Source organism: Schistocerca piceifrons, chromosome 3 (genome assembly GCF_021461385.2).
Source record: "Schistocerca piceifrons isolate TAMUIC-IGC-003096 chromosome 3, iqSchPice1.1, whole genome shotgun sequence".
NCBI lineage: Eukaryota > Metazoa > Arthropoda > Insecta > Orthoptera > Acrididae > Schistocerca > Schistocerca piceifrons.
The window spans coordinates 856,239,684-856,261,882 of NC_060140.1; the positions used below are offsets into that span (position 1 = coordinate 856,239,684).

The 22,199-nt window shown below is 39.9% G+C and overlaps 2 protein-coding genes across 2 annotated transcripts in view; one reads left to right on the forward strand and one right to left on the reverse strand.

Annotated features, from left to right (window-relative positions):
- Window positions 1-19,011, reverse strand: part of LOC124788317 (forkhead box protein J3-like) — a 60,257-nt gene extending 41,246 nt beyond the window's left edge. The window contains exons 1-4 of the mRNA XM_047255554.1: window positions 18,810-19,011; window positions 6,151-6,446; window positions 1,785-1,908; window positions 1,449-1,604 (exon numbers count right to left, since the gene is read on the reverse strand). Coding sequence (XP_047111510.1) covers window positions 1,449-1,604; window positions 1,785-1,908; window positions 6,151-6,356 — 486 coding nt within the window. The 5' untranslated portion in view covers window positions 6,357-6,446; window positions 18,810-19,011. The remainder of the gene's footprint in view (window positions 1-1,448; window positions 1,605-1,784; window positions 1,909-6,150; window positions 6,447-18,809) is intronic.
- LOC124788318 (transmembrane protein 222) overlaps window positions 18,961-22,199 on the forward strand; it is a 29,117-nt gene continuing 25,878 nt past the window's right edge. Inside the window, exons 1-2 of the mRNA XM_047255556.1 lie at window positions 18,961-19,509; window positions 19,585-19,795. Coding sequence (XP_047111512.1) covers window positions 19,379-19,509; window positions 19,585-19,795 — 342 coding nt within the window. The 5' untranslated portion in view covers window positions 18,961-19,378. The remainder of the gene's footprint in view (window positions 19,510-19,584; window positions 19,796-22,199) is intronic.

Consider the following 22,199-nt stretch of genomic DNA (forward strand, 5'->3'; position numbering starts at 1 on the left):
TTCAGCAACTGTATCTTCTGAATTGGGAGGTCGGTAAAAGGATACAATTGTTATTTTATTGCAGTTGCCAAAAATGACCTCTGCCCATACTAACTCACAGGAAGTATCTACTTCAATTTCGCGACAAGATAAACTACTTCTGACAGCAACAAACATGCCACTGCCAACCATGTTTAGCCTATCCTATCGGAACACCGTTAGGTTCTTCGCAAAAATTTCGGCTGAGCTTATATCCGGCTTTAGCCAGCTTTCAGTGCCTATAACGATTTGAGCATCAGTGCTTTCTATTGGCGCTTGGAGCTCTGGTACTTTCCCAACACAGCTAAGACAATTTACAACTGTTATACCAATGGTTGTCTTCTTCCAGATTCCAACATATGACAACCAGATGGTGACTTCCTCTTGACACCCTTTTGCCAAATTGGGGAACCCACATGAAACAAAATAGGGAAAGTCACACCAATACCCCACATAACTTGTATTCCCTCACGTAACACAATTAGAGCTCTAATATTGGATCTGTTTACTACATACTCCTCCTCTTTTTTATCTCTTCACTATATTTTTACTTACCTAACTATTTACGCTAACTGCTCCTCCAAGTTGTCAGTTCTCCCATTGGAATTTCAAATTATTGTCTTCCATCTCCTTAAACATTTAAATAAGTAATCTTGGCAACATGAAGGTAGATTCCTCGCTCTCCGGGTTTTATTATGAACACCATGACTTTTGCCCAAGTACAATGTTCACACTTGCCAACAAATTTTACAATGTTCATTTATTGAATATTCTAATATCACATAAATAATAAAACTGAGAATTTGCTTAGTAAGAATCTCTGATATCAATACTTTCCAAAGAGTAGTGTGCACAAGTTTTAAATCACAGTCCACCATGTCTTCTTCTGGCTTCAGTGTACATTTTAAAAGGAATTATCTGCCATTATTCATGATTGTTACTGTCTTGTACTCTTGGCTGGTACTGACACTGATGGATGCTTACGTACAACATAGGCATACTGATCCCATATTGTATTGTATCATGATAATTTAACAAATAATCTCATAATGTCAATTAACATTCAACTGCAGAATTCTTATTGGGATCAACACTGTTACTAATATACACATTAAAGTCTTTACAGAAATTACGAATTCCATTGGTGAAGTGAGACTTGGCAGATCTTAGTTATCGTGAGGAAAGACAAAAAAATTTCGGTGTGAAATATTAGTATTATATTATTCTGTCAACCAGACTGTCACTTACATGGTTTACAGAACCTGCAGGATATAAATCGAGATCCGATTCAGAGGTTAAAATTAACAATTCACTAGTATTTGTATCAACATATATGCAGTCACTATTCTTTTCGATTTTTGCTTCTTTTACATTCAACACAATACAAATCATTGTAAATATACTATATAACTTTATATTATAATCTTTACCTTAACTGCCTGAGTGCTTTTCTTCTTCTTGGTGAAAGATTCCTCTCGGCTAGAAGAATAATCAATACGCCAGTAGCTACCTTTCCCTGGATCGTCCTTTGAGCGAGCTACTTTTGTGAAACATTTGTTCAGCGACAGGTTGTGACGTATTGAATTCTGAAAACACAGTAAATCTCCCTGACATCTCAAATCATATACCATTTAGTGTGAGAATACATATACAAAACAAAACCGTCAATGTGGATGTCTTAAAGAAACATATCAGACTTACATAAAAGAAAAATATAGTGACTTAGCATTGAATAGCTATCACAGATATTAGTTCACTTAACTGACCTTCCACCCTGTACCTGCATCTCGATAGTATGGAAACTGCTGTATGATGAACTGATAAATCTCAGAAAGAGTCATTTTCCCTTTGGGAGCATTGCTGATTGCAAGGTGAATCAACTTCGCATAGCTGTGGAAGAAACATTCATTGTGTAAATTTGATGTTAAGACACCTTTCATTAAAGCAAAGCAAAAATATCACTTCCAACAGTTCAAATTATTAAGCACATCCATTAAAAATACAATTGTGGCCGTAAATTAAATGAGAAACAAATCCTCATGGCAAAAGCATTACTGGATCACTTCTCTTTGCACACAAGATATCGTTACTGTGCAACCCCAATTATCTACACCCCCCATCTCCCAATCTGAAAGCCTGGCCCTCCAATAACTTGAAAAGTTCTTCAGGAACCACTTCAGAAAGTTTATTCTCACCTCATAGTACCACTGCTTAGGCCATTATTATACTATCACATTTCTCAGTCAAAGATTTGATCAAAGACATGATGAAATATTCATCAAATTTATCTGACAAAGATCTTTGACATGGCACTAAAAAGGGATATCACACTGTCAACATTTTTTTTCATCAAAGTTCAAGATGTCTGACAACAACAACTTGTTATTAACCACAGCCATTGCATGTACCACAATTGCACTTGTAGAAGAGAAGTGGGGGAAAAAAAGGAAACATACCTGGGTGAAGCCGTGGGTTTTACAACAAGACAATAAAAGCATTCAACGAAACTTGTTACGTGAGCTCGTAATGGAGGATGTCAAGTCGTACATAAATTATTTAAGAATGGATGAGCATACATTTCAGTATTTACTCAGTGAAGTGTATCCTCATATCACAAAGCACAATACTCACTTAAGAACTGCTATATCTGCAGAAGACAGGCTCACTGTAACACTCAGATTCCTTGCTACAGGAGAGAGTTAGGTTAAGTTAGGTCTCCAATCTTATTAATCTATTTTTGTATTCAGGGTGCCTCACATTGTAAAGCACCTCATCAGCTTCATACATCTCTATTAATTTTGTATTTGTTGGTACACACCAATTGTATTTACCGGCCCTGTTTATAAACACACTACAGATGACAGAACGTTGCAGCGATGCTAGCACTCCACGTGGTAACATGTCACATTGCAGTGAACAGAAGACACAAGCGACTTTTATGATCAAATCTACAGCAAGACCCTAGATTTGATCAAATTTATTTGACGACAGACAAGAGTTGACAAAGTGCCCTATTGCACCATCCAACTTCTTTGACAAAAATATTTGACATATCAACTTTGACAAAGAAATTTGATAGTGTAATACCGGCCTTAACAATATCTGTCCTATCCTCAACAATCTCCTCCACCCCCCCCCCCCCCCACCACACTCAAACCCCACACAGAATGTAGACCCTGCCTTGCTGACCTTTTCCAACTGTCATGTTCCTGCAAACTCCCTCCCAATATTGTGTAAAATCCAGAATCCACATAAACCCAAAACACTGTTTCAAGTTACTCACAAAAAGCCTAAATCCCAGAGAAGTTTAGGTCCTATATAAAAGCCTCACATTCAGCCCCACACAAAGAATTAATCATACTGGTCTCATCAAAGACCTACTCTCTTCCTCTCAAACCTTCAGGGGAAACAGTTGTTTGCCACCACTCCTCTCCAACCTAACCCAGTCAAAACCCAGCACTACACCATTCGTCTTGCAGGTCATACCTCCGCCCAACCGCTATTGTCCCCCACCCCCACCTAACCATGCAGTGATTCCTTACCTTCAGCTTGGCTTTACCCTCCTTTCCTATATCCCTTCTTAAAAGCACAAACCTCTCTATAAAAGCAAGAGTAGCCACCTACAACCTTAAAACAGAATCAAATCTGATTCTCTCCCCTGCAGGCAACAGCTTCGCCTCTGTTGTGATGAACAGCAATGACTGCCTGACAGTAGGTGCCCACCAACTACCTGATAGCTCAACCCACAAACCCTGTGATACCATCCCAAAAGTCCAACCTACAGTTCTGATTCAGATCCCTTGGCTCATCTCAGAACCTCTCCCCCACACCCATCTTCCTCCTCATCTCAATTACTGTCTCCACACTTGCCTCCTACACGCCTTCCAAAATAGATAAACTTAACCATGTTAGATGCATCATTGTAATTGGTTGTTGTTCTCCTCCAGAAAAAGTCTCAGCTCTGACCAATATTTAAAACCCAAAAAATGCATCCTAACTTCCCACATCAAGAATTCAAACCACTTTCTTCATCACCTCTCAACCATCCCCATCTCAATGCCACCTAGATCCCTGCTTGTCACTACTGCTGCCATCTAGCTAAACACCAACATACTTTATGCACATGATGAATGGCAGACTGTGTGTGTGTGTGTGTGTGTGTGTGTGTGTGTGTGTGTGTGTGTGTGTGTGATGTATTTTATTGTTTATTTTTATTTTGGGCTAATCAGTATCAGACCACATGCCCATCTTCATTATAAACCTGTAAAATCACACCCTTACTCATATATACTTCTCATTTATCTATACATACTTCTAATTTGAAGGCAAGATAAAAAAAAAAAGTCCACAGCACAATCATGGGCTTCTGCATGGCACCCTTATAAGCCAACCTCATCACCTAGAAAACACCTTCCTTCTAGCAATGTAACAATCCCAAATCTCTCATGTGGTTCTGGTTCATTGGTGATATATCTATGATCTGGATCCAAATCTCAACACAGTGTTGTAATGGGACATCCTACCCTAACAAAACTTTTCCTCAATAGTAGTAGTCGATACCAGTATTATTTTTCGAATTTTGGACAGGTTAATATTATCTCAGATGAAAACTTTCATATAATTTTATACACAGTATGCTATATTTCAAGTTAAAATTTATGAAAAGGAGCTATTTTATGAAATATTTTAGTTTCAATGTTATAATCGATAAGTATTAGTTCTGAATGTACATTAAAATTTCTATTATTAATTACACAATCCTGCACTGTTTACTATGTTTACTACTGGATTCATTTATGAAACAATAATCAAAATTAATAATGTTATGAAAACTAGTAGGAATTCATTTGTTAAGAATATTGTAAACCCTTTGGAATATTGTTATTTCCGCAGAGTGTGGGAGTCGTAAGCTTGCCTCTGATGTAATCGGATGTATTTTTGTATAATAGGCGCAAACAATGTAATTTTGGCTTTGTTAATGAAAAAATCAAAATACTGTATGATATACTGAAATGTGAGAAAATCAGTGGAAAATATATTTACGTCTACCTTGCCAGACACTGACCTCCATCTCCCTAATGGCTCCATAAAACATGTGCCTATATCGAACTCACTGACAGCCAACAGTTATCTGTGTTCTAATAGCTGCCATCCCTTCCACACTAAAAAGCCTCTCTCATATAGTCCAGCCACCTGTGGATGGACAACCCTCTGCCCAGTATTCTGAAGGTCTTACTGAAACCTTTAAAGACAAGCATTACCCTCCAAATCTAGTCCACATAAGATTTTCTGAACCTTATCCACAGAAGCCTCTAATTCTCTGACTATCTCCAGCAACCAACTGCAGAGAAGCACCCTCCTCTCTACTCCCTCAGCACCCTAGACCAAAACAATTTAACCTTATCCTTCACTAGGCCTCTGATGGCTTATCATCGTCCCCAGATATGAGGAGCATTCTTCCATAGCCCCTTCAACCCCACCCAAAGTGTTACTCCGCTGCAAAAACAATCTACGAAAGCTCCTAGTCCTCCATTATGACACTCTTACTCCCAATCCCCTGCCACATGGGTCATGCCTCTGTGCAGGACGTAGGTGCAAGTCCTGTGCAGTACACCCATCCAGCACATCCTTTTCCCTTCCTGTCACAAGCTTATTCTGTCCAATCACAGGCAGGACCACCTGTGGTAGCAGACATATCATATGCTAGCTCTGATGCAATTTCTGTGCAGTCTATTAATTTAAGCATCACTACCAATCTGCTGTCCAACCAAATGAATGAACATTGCCAGCTGTGGCCAAGGGCAGTCCGCCATTCTTCGTTCTACTCTCCACTGCCTTTCTCCCCTTGCAGACTCTGGTGGAAGTATTTTATGCAGAGTTCAGAGAGAATTTGTCATCTTATTAAATCCTGTAATCTGAACGGTGATTACATAGGGAAGTATTACAAAAGTTTAGTTTGAAGATATTCTAGTACACTTTCTGTAGCTACCTTTTCTTTCTTAGCCCAATGAAGGTTTCTTTCCAGGTAGATCTCACACTATTTCACTAGGGACTTATTGCAGGTATAATTCGGTTCAAACTATTTACTGATAAGATCACTCTGTTTCTACAGGCTGCAGGTTGCTGCCTTACCTGAGAGGTGGCTTGCCATCCTTAGCTCTCGCGATGCCGGGAGGTGTGCACACCGTCCCCTCCACCCCATCTTCGGCAGCCCCATCGGCCTCTGTGCCGCCGCCCCCCACGGGAGGCGGAGTGGTGGGGCCAGTGCCCGCAGCGGCAGCCGCGCTCAACCGCGGCAGCCAATCCACGGCAGTCAGGCTCCGGTCCAGGCCGGCCATCAGCCCCGCCGTCTCGCAGCCTGTCCACAGCAGCCCGTGTGCCGAAGCTGCACCTGTGCCCACATTCGGACTCCAACACACTCCTGCCACCTGTAACATGTCGTGATATAGTTGCAGGAATGGAGGTTCTCAAGGAATTAAAAGAATAATAACAATATTATTATTATTATTATTATTATTATTTTTACACTAAACCCTCACTGATCAGGCACTCGATAGTCTGGTCTCTCTCCGTAATCTGGTCCACATCTAAAATAGCACACAACAATGAATTATTGTGCACAGCACTGTTGTTACTGAATTGCAATGTTAAACAATGCATTACGTATTTGAAATTGTGGCATTCTATACAGTGCAGCTTCATGTCTCTAAAAGGAAACATATTATGCTAGACTTCAAGCAGAAACTTGAAAATTTAGGTAAGTTGAACTGAGGTTCTCTGCAGAAAGCCACTGCTGCAGAGTACAATGATGGAAAAGCCACTATTTATGACATTAAAAAGAAAGAAGGCTTTATTTGACAGTACACAACCAAATAGATAGGGAGTTGGGAAAACAGATGGTTTCGTCAAAGAGGGAGAATGAAGAACTGTACGCAGCTATTTATAGATGGTTCATACAACAACGCAGTAAAGTAATTCCAGTTATTGGCCTGATGATAAAGGAAAAAGCAGTTGCAGTTTACAAACAACCTGGTGGTAATAATTTGTTTGCGGCAAGTGAGGGCTGGCTATCAAACTGCAAAAAACGACATTGTTTCCAGTAGCTGAAAGTCACCAGGGAAAGTTGCTCAGTTAACAAAAAAGACGCAGAGGGGTTTGCAAAGAAGATATGGAAGATAACAGAGGAAGAAGATTTAAATGCTGATGCCTTGTACAATGCTTATGAAACCAGACTCTTTTACAGGATGTTTCCCTGAAAAACATTACCTGCCAAGAATGAGAAGGACGCTCATGGGTACGTGCAACAGAAACAGTGCATAACATTAATGGTGTATTGCAACACAGTGACATAAACACATTGCCAGTGCAATATTTCACTCAGAAGACAATGTGGGTGAACAGAAAAATATTCTCTTGGTGGTTCCACAAAATATTTGTAGCAGCTGTGAGAAAAGAGCTGCAGAAGAAAAAGCTTCCACTGAAAGCTGTTCTTGTTATTGACAATGTCCCAAAAGTGGAGAGCACTTCCATAACAAAGAGCTGGAACAAGTGTGGTCATTCACAAATGCAGGGTTGAATCCACTACTGAACAACAGCGATGAGCCAGTCAGTTCGGAATCATCCACTGCTTATATTTTGTACACTGATATGTTCCACAAGTTTCCAGGAGGAGGAGAAGGACAAAAAATTGACAAAGATTTTGCTAAGTGGTTGAAAGAGGAAAATGGTGAGATAAACCAAACCTTAAAAGATGAAGAAATAATCAAAAGTGTGCAGGAAAGTATTGATGAAAGTGATGAAGAAGAGCACATCGGAGGTGAGAGCATGAAGATTTCTCACACTGCTGCTGCTAAAGCTGCCAGCTTCTTCCTGGAGTATATTATGCAACAACCAAATACATGCAGTACAATTTAATGCTTGTGAAGCAGTTGTGTGTGATAAAGCATACAATCATTGTGTATCATCATTGTGATAAATAAAAATTTGGGACATGTTTCATAGTGAATGTTACAGTACTATTACAATCAAATAATGGAAAATCCAGTACTACTATATAATTAAGTATAAACTGAAGATCAACATTTTTTTGAAAATTAATGTATTTTTGGATTTAAAAAGCCACAGGCCCTATGTTTTTTACAATTGTATCTTTAGATTTAATAAAATATATCCCCAACATATTTAAAGCTGTATTTTGAACTAATAAAGTATATCCGCTATGTTATTAACATAAATTTCATACCCTTTCAATAATACAGCACTTCTACTAATCCAGCACCCATGTGTTCCAGGAATGGCCAGATTAGTGAGAGTTTAGTGTATTACCATATGGCATTAGTTTAGTGTATTACCATACAGCATTACAAAACATATACATACATAACATATTGGCATGTCAATCTTTGAATTTGACAACCAGATGGCAATTCTCAGTGTTATTCATGAAAATCTTTTATGAGACTTCTTTTAAAATCATAGTGTGAGCAGTCCTCCACATATTGTCTTATTGAGTGAGCCTTGTTCACATGCAGCACTTTCACAACTCCTTCAAGATGTGGCCACATATCTCTTGTCCGATTTGGAAGCAGCAGAGTCTCGATCAATCGCAACAGAGAACACCATACCCTGCAGCCTTCATCATTGGGTTTTGAATTAGGTGTGCGGTCTGGGGTGGATTCTCTGATAAGAGAATCATACAGTTATATGCCGCACACACACACACACACACACACACACACACACACACACACACACAGACCACCGCCACTGCACTAAAGGGCTTGCTTGCTTATGACACAACTCAGTGACGCTCACCCCAGTCAGCAGTCACCACCTGAGACGACAGCATCGTTTCTCTACAGAGCCAGCAATGCATAAATTGTATTATACAGAACTTTGCATAAAAGTTTATGGTCAGTTGCACTCTGTTAGAAACTAGTATCTTGTTCTGTATCAAGTGACACATTCACAGTGAGTGACAGTATTGGATACTCATGACATTCCTGTGGACATGGATTGTAACAAAGTTAAAAGTACTCCATCTTTTTCATGTTATTATACATTGATCTAATATTTTATATGCTGAGGTACACTCTCAGCCCCCTCAAAGAGTAAAGAAAAGAACACACCACTGTACCTACAAATTATTTCATTTGGTATGACAAATAGTGTCGAGACTGGTCATTTCTATAGACTTTCCTCGCCTGCTTACAAAGTTGATATGTGCACCTCATTCCCATGCATTGTCCGTACTGAGTTTGTCTCATATATTTTGATATTTTTGTGTCTCATATAAGGCATTTAACCATGTCTGAGCCACCACAGGAAATGTCTCTAAACAAAGTTGTTCCATTTCTGATGCAGCAGATTGAACAAATGCTGCTCAGTGACCGACAGATGATAGTTACTATTGCAGTAAGCAGCACCACCGCCAGTTGCTATTTCTGACTTTCACCCATTCGATAGTAACTGAAAAGATTGGTCAGAATGTCAGGCACAGATGGAGGTCCATTTCGCTGCATACATCATCACAATTATGGTATGCAATGCATGTTTTCATAGCCGAAGTGTACCGCGGTTTAGCTCCTCTGGCCACTTCTCGCCCATGCAGCACTCTGGTGGTCACGCCAACAGAGGGCACTGATTACTTACTGTAGTCTGTTTTCATTCTTTTGGCTTATTTCTTTATTTATTTTATCATTTTTATATTACACCATGAACTCCGTAAGCTCATTCTTAGGTATGTCATTACATTTTTATCTAAAATTCAGCACAAGAGCATATCCAAATTATTGTCACTTAAATATTTCCTTTTTAAGAATTTAACTTTGATCATGCTTTTAATTTGTTGCATCTTATTACTGCAATGACTTATATATCTGGTAAATCCACTACCGACTTTAATGACTCTATTCTTCATTTTCTTCCATATTGTACAATAATGTAATTGAACAATACGTGTATGCCTACAGTTGCAACATTTAACGAGATGACAAAAATTTTGTGGCTACTGTAACCAGTTTGTTGTGAACAGTAGAGTTGTTAACAAGATGACTCTAGTATAGACCATATTTTATATATACGCGACAATGCTAGGCTGATTTTGTGATTTTCTTTTGACGATGCCACTATTGCTATATTAGGACTTGGTCTGAAAACAGGTATGCCTCGTCATATATAAAGTGCATACTTTTCATATGTATGTCGGTAATACTTTTCATTATGATGTATTTTATTGTTTTTGAGCTGTACACAATCCACTAGTTATACTTGTGTTTTCCCTATATTTTGCAGCAGATCTGAAGGTGGTACTTGCTGACCGACACCAGTAGTCAGTAGTCTGTGCCATTAGAGTCGGCACAAGTGAAAGCTCGCATTTACGCATTGCAGAAATCTTCTACTGTAGTACGCAGACAGCACAGCAAACTTTTTGTTCAACTAACAGTGACTTAAAAGACAGTTAAATTTCAGTTAGGTATGGGTTCTTCTGTTCTCCTTATCAATAAGGACACATATTTAAGGATCTGTAGCCCATAACATCAAATACTGTTTCTGTTCTGTCTGCATATAACAGACCTGGAATACCACTACTTGGCATGTGTTGTTTGCCGGCAACTTTTCATGAAATTATGAAATGTGTTTCATTTCATGTACTCAGTTCTTGGAGCAGTGCAATCATTTTTCATGTAGTCTGGTTTGATTTGTTCAACCTGCGAATTTAAGACGAAGTGTTAGAAATCAGTGTTTCAGTGGAGAGACGAGATTAGTGTTTAACATCCTGGGGAGAATGAGGTCATTACAGATGGAACATTAGCTCAGATAAGGGAAGGATGGGAAAGGAAATCGCACGTGCCCTTTCAAAGGAACCATCGTGGCATCTGTCTGAAAAGATTTAGGAAAATCACAGAAAACCTAAATCAGGATGGTCAATTGAGGGTTTGAACTGTTGTCCTCCCAAATATGAGTCCAGCGTGCTAACACTGTGCCACCTCTCTTGGCAGTGTTCCAGTGCCTCACACTATTGTTTCTGACTTGTGTAATAAGTACAGTGAATTGTTTGAATGAGATTTAGGAAGGGCTAATTATTTTGAAGCACACATTACCAATTCAGACATTGGGCAGCCGCGATTTTTTCGCACTCAGCCAGTCCCCAGTGCAATACGTGAGCAATTTGCTCACAAACTGCAAAGATGGGAAGACACAAAGTTGTCCAGCCCCATTCTGCAAGTCAATGGGCATCGCCTTAGGTCATTTTCAAAAAGTCATCAGGAGGTTTAAGTCTTTGTGTTGCTTTTAAAGCCACAGTAAACCCACAAACTGTCATGGATTTGTTTCCTCTCCCATGACCAGAGGAATGAATGGACAAGCAGTACAAGCAATATTTTGTGGTCAACACTCAATTGAGTTTGTTCGAGTTTCAGAGACTAACGTTTAGAAGTGCTTCAGTTCCTGCTATTTTTCAACAGTTCCTGGAACAATTAACAGTAATGTTCCTTGCAGCACAAACTATTTGGACAACATTGTCGTCACGTGTCATATGCTTGCTGAACATTTGGTAAATTTAGACTGCATGTTTCAAGTTCTTTCTGCAGCTGGCTTAAAGTGCAACAAGGACAAGTGCTCCTTTGTCCAAAAGTTATTAAAGATCTGGCAGTGCCCCCTAACATTTAGGAGCTCCTAGCTGGCATGAGGAAGCTCACTTATTATATCGAAGTCATTGCAAATGCTCCACAAATTGCTGTTATGCTGGACAGGCTGCACCGGAAAGATATTCCCTTTGTGCATCCCAAGAATGTCAGGACACATTTCAGCTAATTTGATTCATTTTGATCCAGCTAAGCCTGTTGTGTTGGCTATGTATGCATTTTCTAAAGGGACTGGAGTGCTCCTCTCCCATAGAATTGGTTCTTCTGACAGATCTATTGCTTTTACCTCAAAAACTCTAAACAAAGTGCAGCATGATTACATTCCACCAGAAAAAGAGGTGCTCGCCATTATCTATGGTGTTACCAAGTTCCATTGCACAGTAGGTAGTTCTATTTGCTTACAGATCATGGCTTTGTTCAATCCTTCCAGGCCTGTCCTGCTGTGGACAGTGCAAAAATTGCAATATTGGGCTCCGACATTGTCTAATTACCAGTAAGAGTTGTTGGTACTTCTCTTATTTATGCAGCCACAATATTTCAATGAACCAACTGCTAACCATCTTCAGGTGAGTATAGTGATGCACACTATCGCCGGAACTGAGTTTCCAACAGAATTAGCAGTTCCTTGGTACACCATGGCTGGTCCAAGCACATGCATGAGTAGCAGTGCTGCTGCGCTCAAACCCACATGAAGTAGTAGCACACTGGTGGAAGACATGGGCAAAATGATACATCATTAACAGAACACTAATTAAAAGAATCCGTTGCTGGTAGTGAAGACTGTTGTTGTTGTTTAATATCAGATAAAATGTCTCTCATTAAGACAGCATTCTGCTGCTGTGTATTTCTCCGACTGGAGCAAACACATTTCACGATGGTGTTCTACACATCAGTCCTGAATAGTACGGATAGTGTGGCCACTATAAGCCATCCCATAATTACACAGAATTTTTTATACTTTGTGTTTCCTCAGTCACAGTCATCCTTTGCTGACCCAAGAAGAGCCCTAGGCTTAGACGGTGGCATAAATATACTTCTGATGTCATACCTTCTTAAAATTCTTGAAATACTCACAGCAAAAGGTAAAAATGCAACCATTTACAAGTATCCTGTGCAGGTTTCCCTGGCGGTCTGAACTGAAGAGAATGACATATTTGATGAATATTATAACCATTCAGCTTAAAAACTATGGTCCAATTTCTGAATTGAACTTCATATGTCACAAATGGCATAGGTTCTGTTCACCCAAGTCTGCACGACCCTATGTACTGGTGTGATGGATGACGGCTGGTCACATGAAGATAACAATCAGTACATGTAGGTTTACGATATACACTATGCCCAAAGTCCCATTGTCACTTCAGTGAATCAAAACATCACGGAAAGGAAGTCTGACACCCTTCTCAACTTGCACTGTAAATTTGACACTAGGACGAAGACAATTTAAATGGTCTGAAAAAAGGATTCAAAGCATCAATCCCATGAGGTCAAACTATGGAAGTGTCATCAACATATCTCCAGTCTTTGTTGGCTGGAAGCATAAGTAAATCCTAATCTTTTCTAACAGACCAGATAGCTGCACTTCCACAAGATAAAATATTGCTCCGTGGGGGTAGTGCTTGATGAAGCTTGCGGGAGATCCGAGCCCCATTTCCTCCACCTGGTCTCATGGAAGTGGGGCATGGCTAGTTTAGCAGCACAAATAAAAACAGTAACAGGAGTAAGTTTCAGTGTGGGACCAAAATTTAAACCCTTCTCTGACACTAATAATATAGTTTCATCCAGTTCCTTTTTAGTGGGATTAACACACTCTGTTGACAGGTATCATCATCAGATATAGCAGACTGGACACAAAGTCGATAAAACTTAAGATGACCATTTACCGACAGCACTGCTTTGCGCTGAGTGTGTGACGTGGCTGACAACCAAGACGAAATCACCAACTGAAAATCATCTAAATTTTTGTATATAAAATCCAGTTGTCTACTGTTGCTTTACAGTTAATTCCTTTAGCTGGATCTATATCTCTCATAGCTCTTCTGCTTCCCTTGTGGGGATGTGAGCCTTGAAGAAATGGCTCCTCTGCTTTGTGCTTCAAGTTTTGTGTGTAAGTGACTGTCTGCATACTGCCTGTAACTTTTCCAAACCCCCAGCTGCTCAAAGCTGTTCCTTTTCTCCTTTGTGCTTCATTACATGTGCACTTATGTACCCAAGTGTTTGTAATGGTGATGCAAATAACATCGTAAAAGTTGGTGGTTGCACGACCTTATATTCTTTTGCTTTTTGCAGACAGTTAGACAAACATTCACTATCTAACAGTCAATCATTGGCAAATGAAGTGACTGTGTTGTTCAAAAGAATTCCTTGGATACCAGTGAGTTTGTTGCCCCTATTTCGATTGTACAAGATGTGTGATTTTTCCTACACCTCAGTCCGGGGGCCTGAAGATGCCATAGTGTTGTGCTGAAACTGGTAGCAAAAATAAAATGAAATTGGCAATACAGAAGGCTGAGGGTGTTCTTGATTGACATTTCACAGATTTGAGATGTGGTAGGTGCCATCTGTTTTTCCAAATCTCTATTGAAGTGTCTGTGATCATTATTTTTCTTCAATTAATTATTTGAAATAATTTTTTTAAATTTTTATATCCTTTTCCACATCATTTTAATCACTGTCTTTAATATTTATTTGCGCTCATTTACCTTTATTCTTTTGGATTTGTGGCAGTGATATTTTTCATGTCTGGTGCAAAGTGAGATCAAAAGTGTGCGAGAGTTTTTTTTTGGTCATGTGTTGTTTTTTATCTTTGCCGTAAGACTATAGGATCTCCTAGTTTTTGTTACTTCTCTGTTGTTTTTAGTTTCCTTCTCATTGTGAGTTTTCACGAATAAATATTTTTTCGTTAACTCATTATACCGGACGGCTATGCAATTATTTGTTGTAGGCAAGTCGCCTACATAATTGGTGACCTCCGGTTAAGCATCTGTGTCAACTTCGCAAGCATCTATCTGACTACGGAGTTGTTTTAAACGAAAATAAATGCGACATGCACAAGAACCAAGTCACTTTCCTCGGCCATACTGTGTCATCAGAAGGTATATTGCCTCTGCCAGAGATGATCGTGGCGATACAGGCCCTTCCGAAACCGACAAACTACCAAGGATGCAGAGCTACGACAGCTGTTAAACGACCCGTCTACACGTCTGAAGTTCGAGCAAATTCTGGTGCCTAACTCCAAACGGAAGTTGTGGTGCGACTTTTCTCAAGGCAGACCAAGACCATTCATTTCAGAAATATTGTGCAAGACGGTATTCGACAGCGTCCACACACTATCGCACCCAGGAGCCAACGCTACAATAAAGCTGCTGACAGACCGCTATGTGTGGCCTTCTATGAAAAGAGACGCGCGCCTTTGGGTACGTTCCTGCATTCCTTGTCAACAGAGTAAAGTAGGACGACATGTGCGTGCTGATATTGGAGATTTTCAAGGTACCCCTGCTAGATTCGCACACGTTCACGTGGACCTGGTTGGACCTCTCCCACAGTCAGAGGGTTACAGATATTTGTTTACGGCCATAGATAGGTGCAACTCCAATAGTCGATATTTCAGCTGAAACTACTGCTAAGACATTTCTGTGTACGTGGGTTGCCCGTTTTGGATGCCCCCTTCATGTCACAACTGACCAAGGATGTCAGTTCGAATCTACATTGTTCCTCGAGCTACCCAAAATGTGCGGTTTCCAACGCCACCACACGACTGCCTATCACCCTGCCAGTAATGGTATGGTCGAAAGATGGCACAGAACACTCAAAGCAGCATTGATGTGTCATCAAGAGAGATGGACGGAAGCATTACCATTAGTGTTGTTAGGCCTGCGGACAGCTCACAAACCCGATATTGGTGCATCAGTTGCCGAGATGGTTTACGGCGAGCCGCTACGGATTCCTGCAGATTATTTAGTACCAACCTTACTACCTGGATCAGAGGGCCTCACACACTGGGTGCAGCACAAATATACGTTGCCCGCCACCTTCTCGCCATGGTAACCGTAAGGTGTTTGTACACAAAGACTTGTACAATTGCTCTCACGTAATGTTGTGAACAGACTCAGTCAAATCGCCTTTACAACCACCATATATGGGCCCATTTCAGGTGCTGAGTAGAAATAAGCATACCGTGGACATAATGTACAATGGTGTTCCGACAAAGGAATCAATTGAATGTGTCAAGCCAGCATCGGTTTTACCCTCTCCGACCTCTGACACCACGCCTGAGCATCAACACATGATGGACGCAGAGCATACCAAAACACCGCTCAGTACGTCGTCTGAGACAGGTGAATCACCACCACAAACAACAACGTCACCGCCCCCGAGACACCCGACGCACACCAGAGCTTGACGTCGAATAAAATTCAAGTATCAAGATATCCCTGGGACTCCGCACTTTAAGAGGGGGGGGGGGGGGTGGCAGTGATATTTTCATGTCTGGTGCAAAGTGAGATCAAAAAAGCGCGAGAATTTTTTTTTTGGTCATGTGTTGTTTTTCATCTTTGCCGTAAGACTATAGGATCTCCTAGTTTCTGTTACTTCTCTGTTGTTTTTAGTTTCCTTCTCATTGTGAGTTTTCACGAATAAATATTTTTTCGTTAACTCATTATACCGGACGGCTATGCAATTATTTGTTGTAGGCAAGTCGCCTACAGATTCTTTATCCATGACATTTTATTATTTTTATTTGCCCACTGTAATACCCATACATTTAAAAAAATACAGATCTACTTGGTTTTTTTAAGACAAAAACAATCTACAGTATTTATATTCACTGTGCATATTTTTCATTGTAAGACATACATTTTTTGGGGTGGTAACCCTCATACAAATATTTAATAGATAAATACTTCTTGCACTACAGACAAGATAAGATAAATGATAACAGTGCTTTACTTAAAAAAATCTATCATGGTACACACGAGAAAGTTTCTCAGTACTCTAAAGAGAATAAAACAATGTGTGACCAGGTCTTTGATGGCCATTTTTCATGACTATATTTCAATCAACAAAAATTTGCTACATCCCACTGTACTACAATTTTGCCACCACACACCACTTCATAAATGTAATTATGAGAAAACTAAATGCAAAGGTGCCTGCTTCAATATTGAAAAGGAAATCCAGTTGACCCCATGATGGCAAGTGAAACAGATAACAAATGTATGTGCACAAATATTTCAATCACAAAGTCTTTAATATTGGTTGGTTGGTTGGTTTGGAGGAGGGGACCAAACAGCAAGGTCATCGGTCCCATAGTATTTGGGAAGGATGGGGACGGAAGTCTGCCATGCCGCTTCAAAAGAACCATCACGGCATTTGTCTGATGTAATATAGGGAAATCACGAAAAACGTGAATCAGGATGGGCAGACGTGAGTTTGAACCGTCATCCTGCAGTAGTAATGGTGGTGGTACATCAGCTGATAAAATTTTAGGACATATAACAAATTGTTAGACTACATCTCTTTGAAGTCTTAAGTTTTGTTTGATACTAAACATGAATGGGAGCAAACCCAGAGACTCCTGCAAACCCATCTTCAGAAAGTTGGAAATCCTTACACTGCCTTGCCTCTACATTCTTGAGACTCTAAAATTTTTCAGAAAACACAGTGCCAACTGACCCCAGAGTTGTAAAAAATAATGAAATACATGAACACAACACCAGGAAAAATGCAAACCTGCATGTTATACGTACAAACACTCAACTGTGAAAAAAGGGAGTTTTCCACATGGGCCTCCAACTGTTCAACAATCTTCCCACTAGTATTAAGTCCATTGAAGACAACATGAAATTTAGCAAAGCCGTGAAATCATATTTGTTGTGTCACTGTTTTTACTCTGTAAATGAATACTTAGAACAGTAATCATGCTGTTTGTGTTAAATTGAAAACATTGAGCAATATAATACATTAGGATACTATAGACCTACGTTAATATATGTTAACAATGTTAAATGATATTTTCCGACATCTGCAACACACTGTGTACCATCAGATCACATGGAATAAATAAATAAGAATCACATCACTCAAAATGATATAGGTATTGAAAATGGAAAGCTATACTGTCACCTGAATCCTATGTTAAGAAATATCTGCCCCATAACAAGATGAGAAAGTTGGCTGGAAGTATTCTACCAATGTGTTGACATCCATGTCTTAATCAAGCTACCACCATCCAATCTAAGAAAGACTTGATGAAGCTGGTTGGATTAAGCTATTTATCTTCATCAGTAGCAATAGTTGTAAAGCTGTGATTGCACTCAGGCCAACATTTCCATTGGTACACAGTTCGCTTTATTTATTTATGCTGCTGTTATTTTGATATTACTGCTGTCAATACCAATTTATTTATTTATCTAATGACTGTTTGTCTAATGCTCAATACACTAGTTTTACTATTTACTGTCGTTGTCATCACAGTTGTAAATTTAAATTCAGCATATGCTTATCAATTAAACTATTACACCAAGTCACTTGCAAAAAATTTATACACCGAAACCGACAGACCACAGACTATCTTGATCATCCTATTGTAAACAGAGGATGTAAACAAACAATAGGTACAGTACATTATTTACCAAACCAGGGTAGATGAAAGGTTCGAAATCTACGCTGAAGCCCTGGTTCGCCTCCCATACAAACGAAAATGCAGTTCCTCTTCCACCTGATTCATTAATGCTGCAGATACAGCTTGCGAAACTATGAGGACGTGCTTCACTGGCCGACTATAATAAATCGCCTCATCTAAGATGAGAACAACGTTAGTATCCTGATTTATTGCTATTTTACTTTAACAGCATGTAAACTATATACCCAAAAGTTTTAATTACAAATTAACCTAAGCAAGTTTGCAATTCAAAAAACTTCTTTTGGTTTCACTGGCGTTCAAAAGTAATACCCTCCAATTATCACGTGAGCCACGGGAAATGTATGTACCGCACAATTAAATAATAAATAACGAAAGTTTGGTTATCATAAGACTTTCACCGAACTTTCAAATATATTTAGGAATTAAATTAAAAGAAACGTAACCTAAAAATGAACGAATATTGCCGTTCACTTATTTAACAAAATGATTTTATCGTTACTCACCTCATACTATCTCAAAAATACAAACAACGAATCCAAAATATAATACGTTAGCGTTTCTGAAAATTTTTACACTGACAGCTAATTTCGCACGACACTTATTCCCTTGTGTAATAACTACGCTGCCGACTAAAGCCACCTAGTGGTCCGAATTTTAACTATAAGTAAGTAGGTACGGCAGGATGGAGGATCGAATAAACTTTTAGAGTCGTCTGCTGCGCAGTGTGTTGACGTGAAACAATGCGAGTTTGTCAACAACATTCGGTTTGACGTTGAATGTGATGGTGGTCATGAGTTTCATTAAGGAAAGAATGACGCTACTTCATTTAGAGATACAGATAAGACAAGGAATTTAGAAAGTACTGTTCGTGAAAAATGACATACTCAATTGAGATTTTCGTGAACAACCCAAATAGACGCAAATTGTACAAAATTGTGTTTTAGTCGTTGATCGACAGACGTAAATGGTTGTTCTTGTATTTGTATTTCAAGGGAGGTTAAAACATTGTATGATCCGCACACGGAGTTTATTCGACTTGTACCAGTAGTTATGTCTTAGCTTATATTCTAACATGAACGAAGCAGAAATTAACACAAACAGTTGCCAAAAATCCAGCACGGAAAATTTAATGGAGCCGCTGATGGATCACAGGAGAGCAAGATACCCGTTTTGCATTGTGTGGACGCCACTGCCTTTACTAACGTAAGTTTAGGGATACATTCAAACATGAGAATGCACGTCTCGTAATTATTGACTAATTTTTTTTCTTTTCCGTAGATGGATTTTTCCATTTATAGGGCATATGGGAATTGCCATGTCTTCAGGTGTGATAAGAGATTTTGCAGGACCCTATTTTGTATCAGAAGACAACATGGCATTCGGGAAGCCAACCAAATACTGGCGTCTCAGACCAGAACTAGCGGCAGGAGGAGCAAGTGGCTGGGATCGCGCCGTGATAGACGCCTCTGAAGAATACAAGTCAAGAATGGTGAGGAACTGCTGACATGTAGAAACAGAATCGCGACATATGATATATGCTTCAGATATACACATTTAACTGTGGTACCTCTAAATCATTAATGTGCAAACCACTCGGAAGAACGTATAGCACAGTGTACTTACAGTCATATCACACATTAGGGTTTTGTGTGGTGCCATTTGCATAAGGAGTGCAAGTAGACTGATTGTTTCACTGCCTCTGTGCATAAAGTCATTAGTGTAATCTAGTCTTTGTGGTCCATAAAGGAGCTATACCAAGGGGGTTGCAGTGTATTGTTAGGTTTCTCATGTAATACTGATTGTTGAAACCGTGTAAGTAGAGTTTTGTGGGATGGTTGGTGTGTATCACCACAAGCCTGGAAATTAAAGGTTTTTAAAATATTTCTATGATGATCATCCATGGGCCAAACGAACTTGTCAGTTCGTGCTGCCCTTCTTTGTAAAGGCCTGTGTTCAGTAACCTGTGTTAGTCGTATTTGATATGGATCCCACTCGCTTGAGCAATATTCTAGGATATGTTGCATGAGTGTTTTGCGAGCAGTCTTCTTTGTAGATTGATTGCACTTTTTCAGTACCCTACCAATGAACCAAAGTCAGTAACTCATTGATATTTTACTTATTTTGTGAAATGCACAATTATTTTTATTCCTGAACATTTCAAGCGAGTTGTCAAACTTTGCATTACATTGAGATTGTTTCAAGATATGACAGTATTTGTGCAGCTTTTTTTCAGCCTGTGGATAGCTGCATCATTTACAAAAAAATCCTTAGGCTGAGCAGTACCCAAAAATAGGTTGCACCAGGGTCCTATATGCAGTCTCCTTTACAGGTGAACCACTCTTTCCTAAAATTGTCCCAATAAACCAAAACCAACCATTCGCCTTCCGTACCACAGTTCTCACATGCTCATTCCATCTCATATCGCTTTTAACATTACACCCAGATATTCAAACGACTTGATTGTATCAAGCGAAATACTAGTAATACTGTATCTGAACATTACAGGTTTGATCTTCCAACTCATCCGCATTAACTTACATTTTTCCGAATATAGGGCTACCTGCTATTCATCACACCAACTGGGAAATTTTGTCTAAATCGTCTTGTATCTTCCTACAGTCGATCAACTTTGACGTCTTGCCATTTACCATGGCATCAGCAGCAAAAAGCTGCAGATAGCTTCCCACTCTGTTCGTCAAATCATTTATTTACATAGAGAACAGTAGCAGTCCTATCACAGTTCCCTGCGGTGCTCCTGACAATGTCTCTGATGAACACTCACTGTCGAGGACAATATAATGGGTTCTATTATTTATAACCCCCAGGGGGTCCACAACTCTTTTGGGGATACGTGCATGGAGAACACGGGACCCTGAGCTACTGCAGTTCTCTTTCCTATCCAGACTGCATACCTTCCTTTTCCACATCCGTCCCCATCCCCCATTCTTCCCCAACCCCTCCCCCCACCTCTTCCCTTCCCATTCTCCCTCTCTTTGGGAGTATGTTTCGTGCCCTCTCTTTGTCCTTATCTTTTCCTTGGATCTTCTCTTTACCCTCTTCTCCACTGCAGCATTTGAGACATCTCTTCTTTCCTTTTCTTTGTTGCTCCCTTTCTATTTCTTTCCTCCCTGTGCATGTCTGAAGGCCGACACACGTAGCCGGGGTAATGCGGAATTCCCCGCCCCAGGTAGACAAGTAGGCTAGAACACGTATGTACGCCCTGGTAAAGGCCGGACCCAGAGAGGAGTGATTACCCTAGCTGGTACCTTCCAAAAGTGCTGATTGGTCCCTCCAATCATTTCTTGGGAGGTGTGACCTGAGGTGTGGACAATCACCTAAGGCGGGAGTGACTTCAGAGAGGGGCCCCCACGAGGAAGGAGCGCGCGATCGGAGACACCGGTAATCATGGGGGATACTTTTGCAATTGTTTCTTCTACTCCTACAACTTCTGCCCACAAGAGAAAGCTAAATGAGTCTCAGCCACGAACAATTTTTCCATCAGTGCCAAAGTTCCTAGTTGTTTCTCGGTCTGACGAAGGTCAAGAGTTCTCCACAATCAACCCTTTCATTACTCAGAAAGGCGTCAACACAATTGCAGGTCCTGTAAAGTCTTGCTCCCAATTACAAAATGGCACCTTGTTGTTAGAAACAGTCAGTGCCCTCCAGACACAAAAATTGCTGCAAACTACACTGCTACAAATCTTCCCTGTCTGGGTGGAGGTACTTTAAACTCATCATGCAGGGATAGTTTATACACGCTCGCTTGACGGATTATCGAGTGAGGACATTCCACACTGCCTGTCTGACCAGGGCAAAATGGCTGTACATCGAGTCATGAAAAGTGTTGACAAGGACTTGATACCGACCCGTACTCTCTTCTTGACGTTTAATAG